This window comes from Pan paniscus, chromosome 1 (assembly GCF_029289425.2).
Source record: "Pan paniscus chromosome 1, NHGRI_mPanPan1-v2.0_pri, whole genome shotgun sequence".
In the NCBI taxonomy this organism is placed as follows: Eukaryota; Metazoa; Chordata; class Mammalia; order Primates; family Hominidae; genus Pan; species Pan paniscus.
The window spans coordinates 67,244,105-67,258,429 of record NC_073249.2 but is presented as its reverse complement, the minus strand read 5'-3'; the positions used below and the strand labels follow the sequence as shown (position 1 = coordinate 67,258,429).

Below are 14,325 nucleotides of genomic sequence, written 5' to 3'. Positions count from 1 at the left end.
GATGTCAGTTGATTCACCCAGATGCAACCACCAAAGGGGCAAAACTAGGGTATAGCTCTGTGCCTCTTCTGTCTCACCTGTAGGTGAAGAATTGGTGGATTTCTGGATCCTTGCTGAGAAGATCCTGAGCATAGATGAGATGGACCTGGAAGTGAGAGACTACTACCTGTCCCTCCTCCTCATGCTGAGGGCCACTCATCTGCAGGAGGGCTCCAGGGTGGTAACCCTCTGTAACATGAACATCAGTAAGAATTATAAAGCATCTTTTTAGGGGGATGCAACAAAAAAGTAAATCCAGTGTCTGATAATCCTCAGTCTCCTTCTTTGCAGGAAACCCCACCTTCTTTCCATCTTCTATGTATCAGAGAGGCTAGTGGCAACCCCAACCCTTAACCAGGAAAGTGTTGAAAGACACAGTTGTCCTTAAGCTGGCACTTGCCTCTCTCTAAGATACTACCTGCCAATGAAGGCTGGCTGGAAGGAGGGGGGAGGAATTGGGGCAGGATACTTGAAAAGCACCTGTAACATTTAAGTCTATGTACTTTTGTAATTTTATTTTTTTAATTGGGATTCTCTAGAACAAACTGCAGCCCACCAGCCTAATGCACTGTATGTGGCCTGTGAGCTAAGACCGTTTTTACATTTTCATAGGGATAATTTTATGTGATTTACAAAGCCAAAATATTTACCATCTGGCCCTTTACATAAAAATTTGCCAACTTCTTCTCTAGAATGTAAGATTTATTTATATTTGTTTGTTCATTGATTAGATGATGAGGCATTCCTAACTCAAATACAAATGTGCTCCAAAAGTTGTACTGTTTGGGATTAGTCATACTCCTCTCTACTCATATAGGTAATTGAGAATTGATGACATTAAAATCAGGGCTAGTTCTACTTATCCAGTCCAAACCTCTTCATCAAAAATCCTGTTCAGATGTAGATGTCTCTTGTTCTTAATCGTTTTTCTTGTGCTTTTGCTTTTCTTTAAAATAACATTTAATAATCTAAAAAGTAGCCAGAGGAATCCCATAGCATGCCTTATTTCTATGGAGAATAAGATAAAGGGATCCCTGTGTGCCGAGAAAACCATAAAAATGTGTCGACTCTATATTTAAACTATTCATACTCCAGGATTATGTGAGGAACTAATAAAATGCTATATACAAAGACATTTGAAAAAAATTAAAAACCTCTCCAACACCATCATCACTGCCATCATCACATCATTTTCACCCATGATTTCTCTGTATTATTTCCAGAGTCCCTCCTGAACCTCTCCATCTGGCATCCCAACCAATCAACCACTAGGAGGGAGATCCTGAGCCACATGCAGAAAGTGGCTCTGTTCAAACTCCAGAGCTATTGGCTTCCCAACTTTTACACCCACACCAAGATGACCATGGCCAAGGAGGAAGCATGCCATGGTCTGATGCAAGAGTACGAGACTCGCTTATACAGCGTTTGCTACACCCACATAGGAGGGCTCCCTCTGAACATGAGCATCAAGAAGTGCCACCACTTTCAGAAACGGTACTCAAGCAGGAAAGCCAAGAGGAAGATGTGGCAATTGGTAGATCCTGACTCTTGGTCTCTGGAAATGGATCTCAAGCCAGATGCTATTGGTATGCCCCTACAGGAGACATGTCCTCAAGAGAAGGTGGTTATACAAATGCCTTCCCTGAAAATGGCTTCTTCAAAGGAAACAAGAATCAGTTCCCTGGAAAAGGATATGCATTATGCAAAAATATCCAGCATGAAGAATAAAGCCAAGAGCCACCTCCACATGGAAGCTCCCTTTGAGACAAAGGTCTCTACCCACCTGAGGACTGTCATCCCCATTGTCAATCACTCCTCCAAGATGACAGTTCAGAAGGCCATCAAGCAAAGCTTCTCCTTAGGATACATCCACTTGGCCTTGTGTGCTGATGCCTGTGCAGGGAACCCTTTCCGGGACCACCTGAAGAAGCTGAATTTGAAAGTGGAGATCCAACTTCTTGACCTCTGGCAGGACCTGCAGCATTTCCTCAGTGTCCTTCTGAATAACAAAAAGAATGGTAATGCAATCTTTCGTCACTTGCTGGGTGACAGAATCTGCGAGCTCTACCTGAATGAGCAGATTGGTCCATGCTTACCACTCAAATCCCAAACCATTCAGGGCCTGAAGGAACTATTGCCCTCTGGGGATGTGATCCCCTGGATTCCCAAAGCCCAGAAGGAGATTTGCAAGGTAGGCCATGCCTCACAGAAATAAGTTATATCTGGCAAATTAGGTCAAAACTGACTAAAAATCCCATCTGGTCACCTATACTGGCTAAGTGACTATATAATTACCCACATAAACCTTTACATATTGAAGAGTTGGTTGATCTGTTAAGGCAGGGGTCCCCAGCCCCTGGGCCGCAAATCTGTATCAGTCCATGGCCTGTTAGGAAGTGGGCTGCACAGCAGAAGGTGAACAGCGGGTAAGCAAGCATTACTGCCTGAGCTCTGTCTTCTGTCAGATCAGTGGCAGCATTAGAGTGCAAACAGTACTGTGAACTGTGAATATGAAGGATCTGGGTTGCATGCTTCTTATGAGAATCTAATGCCTGATTATCTGAGGTGGAACAGTTTCATTCTGAAATCATCCCCCCAGCCCCAAGTTCATGGAAAAAACTGTCATCCACAAAACTGGTCCCTGTGCCAAAAAGGTTGGGGACCGCTGTCTCAAGGCACAAATTTTGCAACGTCCCCCAAATCAGCCAAAAATTCTAAAGTACAATGGAGGTGGGGAGTGGTTGATGTCCATTCCTTCTTCACTTTCTTGTTATGTGAAGCCTCCCCAAACCATGAACCTCAGAGTATTCTATGAGGAGAGTTTTAAATTTCTGTTATAAACATTATGTATTGAAAAGCAAGGTCTCCCTTTACTAGACTAGCCATCAAGGAAATGTTCAATTAGGATGAGTTTATTTTTATCTCAAAACATTAGATAAAAGCAAGAGAATACTCTGAAGACTCACAGGAAGTGATGCCCATCATATAGCTATTGTATCATCAAGTTCTTAGCAGAAAGCAAACGGCAAAGTTAAGTTGGGTAACAGATGAGAGACAAATAAGAGGGACTACTCACAAAGGAATGGGTGGTGCAGTGGGGCAACCACAGGGATAGTGTCATACCATAAAGTCAGTAAGGGCAGGGCACCTTTGTCATTCCTAGGTATGAAGAACTGAGGACAGGAAGCAATTACTAGAACCAGGAGAGAAAGAGCTGTATGGAGTGGGACACTTACTTGGCAGAAGCTGTAATCATCAGTTGGGGGATATAACTAGTTCACAGTGATCTAGTTTGGAGGGATTGGAGAAATAGATACCCCAAGCTCACTCTGCTCCTGATTTCCCATCTCCTGCCAGGACACCTCATCTGATAAACCCAAACAGAGGACAAGGGAACAGATTGATGTGGCGCATACAGGTTAATCTTCCAAGGCACAAACAGGGTGAAGAAGAGTAGAAAGTAGATCTGGAGGAGCAAATAGATAAAAAAAAATCAAATTATTTAGTGCATTATAACGTATTTACCTTGTAAAGCACATTCACACACATTGTGTCCTTTATGCTTCTTAGCACTCCCAAGAGACAGACAGAATAGTCTTGTTGCTTCTCTTGTACAGATAAGGGAATTCAGTCACACAGAGAGTAAGTGAATTAGCCCAAAGCCATGCAGCTAGCTAGTAGATGATCCAGGATCAGAATCCTGGAGTTTTTGGCTCTAAGTCTGGCATGATTTCCAGTATATCATAATTATCCAGGGTTGTACAGTGAGGTAATTTCAGAATAGATCAGTCTAGTGGATCCACAGCCAAAGTTCTCCTTTGCTCAATTTTTGATTAATTAAAGCACAGTGGTCTTTCTGCATTTTGTGGAGGCATTTTACGACAGAGATTCAGACTGGGACTATGCTTTCTGGATCAGCAGATTCTCACAGCAAATACTTCTGCCTGGGACTTGGTGCAAAGATACTGAAGATATTTGTAGGTGGAGAAGACTAGCCTATCACAGTTACTCAGACTAAACATTTTTATATCATTCTTGACTCACCTCTTTGTCTTACACCCATGTCTAGTCTATTGGCAAACCCTGTTGGCATTACCTTAAGAAATCCAGAAGTGACCACTCCTTTCCACCGTTGTTACAACCACTCTCACCCAAGCCCTGTCCTCTTACCTGTAATATTGCTATTGTCTTCTAACTGATGCCTCGGTGTCTACCCTTGCCCCTCATCAACTCATTTACATGCCAACCACAGTGATTCTGTCAAAACATAGTGTAATTTAACTGAAAATAAATAAAAGGAAATGAGTGAGAACCTTGAAAACAGATGGCTGTCTCAATGAAGATTTTTACTTTCAGTAAAATCCAAAGTCCCTAATAAATCTAGCAAGGCCCTACATGATCTGCATGCCACCTCTCCTCTCTGGCTTCATCTACTATTCCACCCCCACCCCATGCTCATCATCAACTGTGCCAGGCACACTGCCAGCTTGGCTGTGCTCTGTAACATACAGATAACTGCATGGCTTAGTCTCTCACTCCCTCAGGTCTCCATTAAAGAGTCACCTTTTCAGTGAGGACTTCCTTGGCCATTTGATATAAAATTGCAACCAGATCCCCATTTTATTTTTGTCCGTAGCACATATCACTAAATACATACATACTCAGAGTGACATCAGCAATATGGTGAAATAGGAGGTCCCCAGCTTTTGTTCACCCATAGAAACATGGACTTGCCAACTATCCACAGAAAAAAGTGCCTTTTGATGAGCTTTGGGACCCAAGTCAGAGGTTGCACCACCCCAGTGGAGTTCAAGACCAAGGAAAGCTGCTTTGAAAAAGCAGTCTCATGCTTCTAGTAGCAGGCCTGTCAATCAGGATCCTGGCTGCAGATCCAGAATCAGCCTCATCTCCTGTGGACTCAGTCCAGCATCATTTGTCCATAATTTTGCCACCAGACCCACCCTCCCATGGTCTTAGCAGAAACTATGCCTGCTTAACACCCTGTTAACGGCCCAATGCCTTTGGGTCTCATTAGACATGGAAGCAGCCCTGTGACCCAGCTCCACATTGCTCAACTGCAGTCACAGAGGAAATATCGTCTGCCCTGAGATCCAGCAGGAACCACACCCTGATAACAGGCTTGCTGACCCCAGTCCTGATGACAGACTCTGAGGCAGCCCTGACCACCCATGGACCTAGAGACAGCCACATTCAATGGCTTTTCCAGACTGCTAGCAGCCTCAGTTTTATCCCTGACCATCTGTGGACTCAGCTATAACCCAAACCACCTGCAGACCTTGAGACAGCCCCAACTGCCTTTGAACCAGGCTCTAACTCCATCTGCCCACAGGTACAGCTCCAGCTTCACCCACCCATAGACATAATGACCTTACTCATGGAACCCAACAGCAGGCCTGCCTATAAACATTGCCAGCTAACCAGCCCAGAATCTCTGACTGGCTAATTGCAAAGGCCTTTTTGTGTGTGGCAAAACCAGTCTATGAAGACCAGAAGAGGTGACTCCTCCATCAAGCGTACACACACCAATGCAAGGATACAAGGGTCACGAAAAATCAGGTACATGTAATATCACCAAAGGAAATTAATAACATTTCACTATCTGACCCTAAAGAAATGGAGATCCATAAACTGCTTGACCAAATAATTCAAAATAACATCTGAAAAAAATTTTTTCTTGTACTTTTTATAAAGAATTTCTAAACTGTTTAACACTATAATCCTTTTTTTGAGAGACAGGGTCTCACTCTGTCACCCAGGCTGGAATGGAGTGGCATGATCATAGCTCACTGTAGCCTCCAACTCCTGGCCCTAAGCTATTCTCCCACCTTGGCCTCCCAAAGTGCTGGGATTACAGGGGTGAGCCACCATGCCCAGCCAAAATAATCATCTTAGAGAAGCTCAATGAGTGATAAGAAAACACAGATAAACATGGACAAAATCAGAAAAAAATGCATCAATAAAATTAGAAGTTTAATAAAAAATAAAAAACAATGAAAGAGCCAAATAGAAATCCTGGAGCTGACAAATATAATGACTAAACTGAAAAATTCAATAAAGAGCTTCAACAGCAGGCTTGATTAGGCTTCAAAGGCTTAAAGTAATTGAAGCTGTTATCAGCTTAAAACAGATTTATGTTTTAAGCAGAAGAAAGAAATGAACTCAAAGACAGATCATTTCAGAAATAAAAAGAATGAAAAAGAGCAAAGAAAGCCTAAAGGACTTCTGGGACACCATCAAGTGAACCAATATACACATAGAAGTCTCAGAAGGAGAAGCAAGAGAAAAAGGGATAGAAAGCTTATTTAAAGAAATAATGGCTGGAAACTTCACAAATCTAGGGAGAGAAATGGATACCTAGATTTCTGAAACTCAAAGATCTCCAAATAGGCTGAACCTAAAGAGTTTCATACTCAGACATATGATAAATTATTAAAAGTCAAAGACAAAGAATTTTGAAAGAAGAATGGGAAACGTGACTTGTAATATAAAAGGGAGGCTCAAAAAGACTATCAGCAGATTTCTCAACAGAAACCTTGTAGTCCAGGAGAGAGTGGGATGATATATTCAATATGCTGAAAGAAAGAAAAGGAAAACTGGCAATTGAGAATTCTTTACCCAGAAAAATTATCCTTTGAGAGTGAAGAAGTGTTTAAAAAAAATCTTTCCCAAACAAAATATGAGTTTGTCACCACTAGACCTGCCTTACAAAAAGTGCTAAAGGAACTTCAAGAATAAGGTGAAATGAAAAGATGCTAAATAACAATACAAAAGCATATGAAAGTATAAACCTCACTGCTAAAGGTAAATATAAGGACAAACACATAATACTGTAATATTGTGATAAAGGTATATAAATCACTTTGAACACTAGTGTGTAAATTAAGACAAAGTCGTAAGAATAATTATAACCACCGAAATTAGTTAATGAAAACACAATATAGAAAAAATAAAAGCTGACATCAAATATGTAAACTACGGCAAGTAGGAAGAAAAGTGTAGAATTTTGTATGCAATTGAAGTTATCAGCTTAAAGCAATTTAAGTTAAGTTGTTATCAGCTTAAAACAGATTTATGACTATAAAATGTTTAATGCAAGGTTCATGGTAACCACAAAAAATGTATAGTAGGTACCTAAAAGATAAAAAGAAAATAAAGTATATCACTACAAAAAACAATCAAATCACAAAGGAAGGACAGCAATAGAGAAAGAGAGGGAAGAAGAGAACTACAAAACAGAAAACAATTAACAAAATGGCAACAGTAAGTCTTTACCTAACGATAATTACTTTAAATGTAAATCGTCTTAACTCTGCAATCAAAAGACATTGAGTAGATGAATGTATAAAAACACAAGACCCAAAGATACAAAAGACTCATAATAGATTTAAGAACACAGATAGGCTGAAAGTGAAAGGTTGAAGAAAGATATTTTATGCAAGTGGTAACCCAAAAAAGCATATTTGGCTATACTAAATCAGATAAGATAGAATTTAAGTCAAAAGCTGTCACAAAAGCCAATGGAAGTTATTATACAATGATAAAAGGGTCAATTTAATAGGAAGCTGTAACAATTATAAATACATATGCACCCAGCATCATCACCTAAATATATAAAGCAAACATTGACAGATCTGAAGGAAGAACTTAATCTCCTATTATTATTGTGTTGCTTTAATAGAAGACTTCAATACCCCACTCTTCATAATGGATACATCATACGGACAGAAAATAAACAAAGAAAGAGCAGAACTGACCAACCTCATAAAGCAACTGGACCTAACGGTCATATACAGAACTTTCTACTCAACAGCAACAGAATAATTATTCATCCCAGGTGCACATGAATATTCTCCAGAATAGATCATGTGCTAAGTCACAAAAAGGTCTTAACAAATTTAAGATTAAAAATATTCCATAGCCAGACGTGGTGGCACATGTTTGTAGTCCTAACTGCTTGGGAGGCTGAGGTAGGAGGATCACTTAAGCCCAGGAGTTCAAGGTTACAGTGACCTGTGATCATACCACTTCACTCCAGCCTGGGTGAAAGAATGAAACCCTGTCTCTAAAATAATAAAATGAAATAACATTACAAGTTTTTTTTTTTTTTTTTGACAGAGTCACGCTCTGTCACCCAGGCTGGAGTGCAGTGGCGCAATCTTGGCTCACTGCAACTTCTGTCTCCTGACTTCAAGCAATTCCTCTACCTTAGCCTCCTGAGTAGCTGGAATTACAGGCGCCCGCCACCATGCCCACCTAATTTTTGCATTTTTCTTAGAGACAGGGTTTCACCACATTGGCCAAGCTGGTCTCAAACTCCCGACCTCAGGCGATCCACCTGCCTCAGCCTCCCAAAGTGCTGGGATTACAGGCGTGAGCCACCACGCTTGGCCACAAGTATTTTTTTTTATCAAGTGCAATGGAGTGAAACTAGAAATCAAGAATAGAAAATGGGAAAATTTATAAATACACAGAATTAAACAACACACTTTTAAACAACTAGTAGCTCAAAAAAAATCAAAAAGGGCATTTGAAAATACTTGAGACAAATGAAAATAAAAACAACATACCAAAACTTATGGGATGCAGCAAAAGCAGTACTAAGATGGATGTTTATAGCAATAAATGCCTACATTAAAAAAGAAAAATCTCAAATAAACCACCTAACTTTACACCTCACAGAACCAGAAAAAGAAGAACTAAACCTAAACTTATCAGAAGGAAGAAGAGGATGAAGATTAGAGAAGAAATAAATGAAATGGAGAATAGAAAATCAATTTTTAAAAACATAAAACTAAGTTTGTTTTCTTAAGCAATAAATGAAACCAACAAATCCTTAGCTGGGCTTAAAAAAAGAGAGAGAAGTTTCAAATAAATAAAATTATAAATGAAAGAAAAGATGTTACAATTTATTCTCACAGAAATAAAAAGGATAATGAGACTATTATTAATAATTATACACCAACAAATTGGACAACCTACAAGAAATAAATTTCTAGAAACGTACAACTTACCATGACTAAGTCGAGAAGAAATTGAAAGCCTGAACAGACCAATAACAGTAAAAGAGACTGAAGAAGTAATAATAAACTTCCCAAAAGAGAAAAACCAGGGACAAGATGGCGTCACTGGTGAATTCCATCAAATATTTTAATAATTAATACCAATCCTTCTTAAACTCTTCCCAAAAGTATAAGGAGAGAGAACACTTTCAAAGTAATTTATGAGGCTAGAACTCTGACACCAAAGCCAGACAAAGACACAAGAAGAAAAGTAAACCACGGGTCAATATCCCTGAGGAAAACAGATGCAAATATTCACAAGAAAATACGAGCATGGCCAGGTGCAGTGGTTCATGCCTGTAACCCCAGCACTTTGCGAGGCTGAAGTGGGAGGATTGCTTGAGCCCAGGAGTTCCAGACCAGCCTAGGCAACATGACAAAACTCTGTGTTTATAAAAGATAAAAATATTATCTGGGCATGGTGGTGTGTGCCTGTGGTCCTAGCTACTTGGGATGCTGAGAAGGGAGGATTTCTGGAAGAATTTGAAGCGGCAGTGAGCCATGTTCGTGACACTGCATGCCAGCCTGGTGACAGGCAAGATACTGTCTTTAAAAAGAAAAGAAAAAAATACTAGCAAACCAAATACAACAGCCTATTAAAAGAATTATACACAATTACCAGGTAGGATTTATCCCTGGGTTATAAGGATGGCTTGACCTATGCAAATCAATCACTGTGATGCAACTCATTAACAGAATTAGAGGTAAAAATCACATGATCAGCTCAATAGATGCAGAAAAATTACTTGACAAAGTTCAAAATATTTTCATGACAAAAACTCTCAAAAATTACATATAGAAGGAAGGTACTCCCACACAATAAAGGCTATTTATGAAAAGCTTGCTGCAACATCATACTCAATGGCAAGAAGCTGAAATCATTTCCTCTAACATCCAGAACAAGCTAAGGATCCTCATTCTTGCCCCTCCTCGTCAACAAAATACTGGAAGTCCTAGCCAGAGAAAGTAGACAAGAAAAATAAAAAATAAAAAAAAGCATCCAAATAGAAAAGGAAGAAGTGAAACTATATAGAAAAAGTGAAACTATATAGAAAAAGTAAAACTATCATGCCTCTGTTTGCAGATGACATGATCTTATATGTAGATAACCCTAAAATTACCACAAAAACTGTTAAAACTAATTAGCGAATTCAGTAAAGTTGCAGGATAAAATCAATATTCAAAAACAGTTGTGATTCTATACACTGACACTAAACCTGCATACTATTTTTCACACTGGATGCCCAAATTTACATTCCTGTTTGTGGGAGTGTAAATTGGTGTGACCAGTATGGAAAACAGTATGCAGGTTTCTCAAAAAATGAAAAGTAGAATCACCTTTTGATCCAGCAATCCCACTTCTGGGGATATATTCAAAGGAATTAAAATCTGGATCTTGAAGAGATATCTGCACTATCATGTTCATTGCAGAATTATTCATAATAGCCAAGATATGAAAACAACTGAAATGTGCATCAAAAGATGAATGGATAAAGAAAATGTGGTGTATATGATGCAGTATTATTCAGTCTTTAAAAGGAAGGAAGTCCTGCCATTTGCAACAACATAGATGAGACCTGGAGGACATCATGCTAATTAAAATAAGTGAGACACAGAAAGACAAATACTGCATAATCTCACTTATGTATTGAATCTAAATCAGATAAACTCATAGAAGCAGAAAATAGAATGGCAGTTGCCAGCAGCTTCAGGGAGGTGTTGATCAAAGTGTACCATGTTTCAGTCACGAGAGATAAATTTACTGTACAACATATGAAATATCATTTAACAATTCTATATTGTATACTTAAAATTCACTGAGAGAATAGGTCTTGTGTTAAGTGTTTTTACCATAAAAGAAAAAAAAAAGCAAACAAAACCAAAGGGAACAGGAGGAAACTTTTGGAGGACAGGTTTGTGGTATTGATTGTGATGACAGTTTAATGGGTGTATACTTATCTTCAGAGACATCAAGTTGTATACATTAAATTTCTACAGGTTTTTGTATGTCAATCATACCTTAATAAAGGACTTAAAAATAATTTAAAAAATACATACTTAATATATGTGTATATATAAAATAAATGTAAAATTCTCATAATGTATATGAATATGTATGTGCATATAATGTACATCTATGACATACACATAAAATATACTTGTATTATATTTCAAATGAGACATAATGTGTATATGTAATATTTATAGACATATATTTCTATTATTTTGCTTATTTTCTTTTTTTAACTTTCATTTTACATTCGGGGGTACATATGCAGGTTTGTTATATAGGTAAATTTGTGTCACAGGAGTTTATTGTACAGATTAGTACCACTTGGGTCTTGGGGTGCACATTCACTTTATGTGGAATGGTTGGATGTAGGCTGCCCACAGAGCCAGGATATGTGACTCTGCAGCATCCCCTAGGAGCTCAAGCCCCGGGGTTCGGTTGTAACTGTAATTCTACCCTGAGGGACAGAGCACAGCTCTGGTCCAGCTTTGGGGAAGAAGGGGTACTCTGGAGGTTCGGGCCCACAGAGTGGGTTTGGGAACCTGAGCCAATGGGGCTCGGTGGCAACTCAGGTCCCTAGGAATGAGGCACCGTGTAGTGGTGACTCCAGACCCTGGGACGGTGGGGCTCAGAAGTATCCCAGACTCTGAAGCCAGGTGCAGTGGCACCAAGTATGCTAGAATACTTGGGATACAGGGAAAGGGATGTCTTAGCAGCTAGGACTCTAGAGGGCTAGTTCAGCTACAGGGAAGCAGGGTACTATAATTCTTTTGGCCTGTAGTGTGGGGTGCCTCAGCTCAGCCACTGTTCTGTTTCCCTGGGACCTGGGGTACTATGTCATCTTAGTCCTGGAATGCACAGCTGCTCAGTGCCACTTCAGCTTAGGCCCAGGGGTGTGACTATTCCAGGTAGCCCAGGCACTATTTCCCTGGGATGTAAGATGCCACTCAGCTTAGGTATTGGTGTACATGACCTCTCTTCTGGGAGGCAGGACACTGCTTTAAATCAAGCATGAGAATATGTGACTGCTCTGAACAGCCAAGGTTCTGTTTTCCCAGGGCCCAGGGTACAGCAGCAACTGGAGGGATAGATGGAGCAGTTCCACCAATGCATCAATTTCCCAGGAAGGCATGTGAAGCTTTGGCTTCAGTTCACAGGTTCGGGGCTCAGCAGTGACTAGGAGAGAAATATGGGGCAGCTCCAACTAGGCACTGTTTCCTCAGGAGGCAGTGTGCCATTTCAGTTCAGGCCCCTAGGGGCAGGGTGCAGCTGCAGCTGAGTGTGGTACATGAAGCAATTCTACCAAAGTGCCATTTCGCCAGGAGGGAGTGTAGAGCTTAATGTTCAGCCTGAAGGGATTAGGTAGAAGTGGGCAGAGCAGTTCCACTTGTGGTTGGCCCCAAGGGGAAGAGTGTGACAGCTGCCTGCAACTTGGCTTGGGGATGTCAGGCCATCAGGTGGGGGTGGTTTGGCAGCAGTTTACCCTCAGGGATGAAGGGAAGCTGTGGCTGCTTGCCCCTGGAGCAAGACACATTCCAGCAGTAATACCATTTCCAAGATGGTATAGCACAGTAGTCTTGCAGGCCACAGGAGGCACGGCACAGTGTCAACTCCTTCTCTGGTGGGAGCATAGCTGTGTGGCCATTAGGCAGCTCCCTCAGCTGGGCTTAGTGCCTGTGAGGACTGCAGGGGACCCCAGTGGTGAGGACTGTAGGTGTCTAATGTGTTAATGAGGGCTGCTGAGATCTTCTAGCCTAGCTTTTCACAATAGGAAGAAGTTCCTCCCGGTCCCCAGCTGATCCAGGCTCGGGGAGTGGGTGGTGGAGGCCCAGTGTTTCCTTTCATTCTCTCTGTGGCTATCCTGAGTTTCTGTGTTCATCAGGGTTTCTGATACTCCTTCAATGTACACTTTCCTTTTGTTATTTTAACTTTTATTAGAATGTAGTTATTCATGTATTGTTTCAGCTGTGTTTATGGAGGCAGGGGCAAGTGCTAGGGGCTTCTAGTCAGCCATCTTGCTGACATCACTCATCTTGATCCTTGGTTTTCTCATCAGTACATTGGGGATCATAATGGCTGCCTCAAAGACACTCTATATGCAGCGCCTGGTAGTGAGTAGGTAAATACATGTTCATCCTCTTCTGATCTTTTATCAGACACATATAACCTTAGAATAGGTCATTAGAGATTCTGTCATCCCTTCTCTCATTGTACAGCTGATGGGCCAAATTCTCAGGTCTCACTGCTATTTACTGACAAGTGCAGAGCCAGCGTCCAGATTCCTGCTCAGTCTATTGCAAGGTTAGCAAACTACAGTCTGGGAGCCAAATTCGGCTTCCCACGTGTATTTGCATGGCCAGCAAGCTAGGGATGGTTTAACATTTCTTTATAGTAGGGAAAAAAATCAAAAGAAGAACATATTAGGGCACATGGATAATACATGAAATTCAAATTTTAGTGTCCATAAATAAAGTTTTATTGCAACAAAACTGTGCCTGTTTGTTTACATACTACCATGTCCTACAACTACATAGTTGAGTACTTGCAATGGACTATATAGCCCACATATCATAAAATATTTACCATCTGGCACTTTACAGAAAATGTTTGCAGAACCTTGATCTATTGCATCACACACTGCTCTGAGAAGGGGCCGGGAGGGTTTGTCAAGTGATGGACAAGCTCAATTCTAAAGAAAATCCTAATACATTCTAACAAAAAACTATTAAAACTATTATAGGGTTTTTAGATGCTGTTTTATCATATTTATTATTTATGACTATTATTTTAATGTATATCTAGTTGTTTCTTTTAATTGAAAATGCTCTATTAAGCATTGTTTCTTAAGAAATAAATTTATTTATCTATTAATTATTAGGTAGAGTCATAATTTTTTTTTTTTTGAGACAAAGTCTCCCTCTGTTGCCCAGGCTGAAATGCAGTAGCACGATCTTGGTTCACTGCAACCTCCACCTTCCAGGTTCAGATGATTCTTCCACCTGAACTCCCCAGTAGCTAATTTGTGGTACTCCCTGTGGGTGGCATGCGCCTCCCATAGGTGCACGCCACCATGCCCAGTTATTTTTTTATTTTTTATTTTTTGGTAGAGCTGGGGTTTCACCATGTTGCCCAGGCTGGTCTCAAACTCCTTGTCTCAAGTGATCTGGCCACGTCAGTCTCCAAAAGTGCTAGGAT

The 14,325-nt window shown here is 40.4% G+C and overlaps 1 protein-coding gene across 10 annotated transcripts in view; it reads left to right on the top strand.

Moving 5' to 3' along the window:
- The window catches only part of RGSL1 (regulator of G protein signaling like 1), a 111,857-nt gene that overhangs the window by 22,088 nt on the left and 75,444 nt on the right, over nt 1-14,325 (top strand). For all 10 annotated transcript variants that reach the window (XM_055110797.2, XM_055110809.2, XM_055110801.2 and 7 more), the window contains 2 exons: nt 84-245; nt 1,263-2,230. In XM_055110797.2, coding sequence (XP_054966772.2) covers nt 84-245; nt 1,263-2,230 — 1,130 coding nt within the window. The remainder of the gene's footprint in view (nt 1-83; nt 246-1,262; nt 2,231-14,325) is intronic.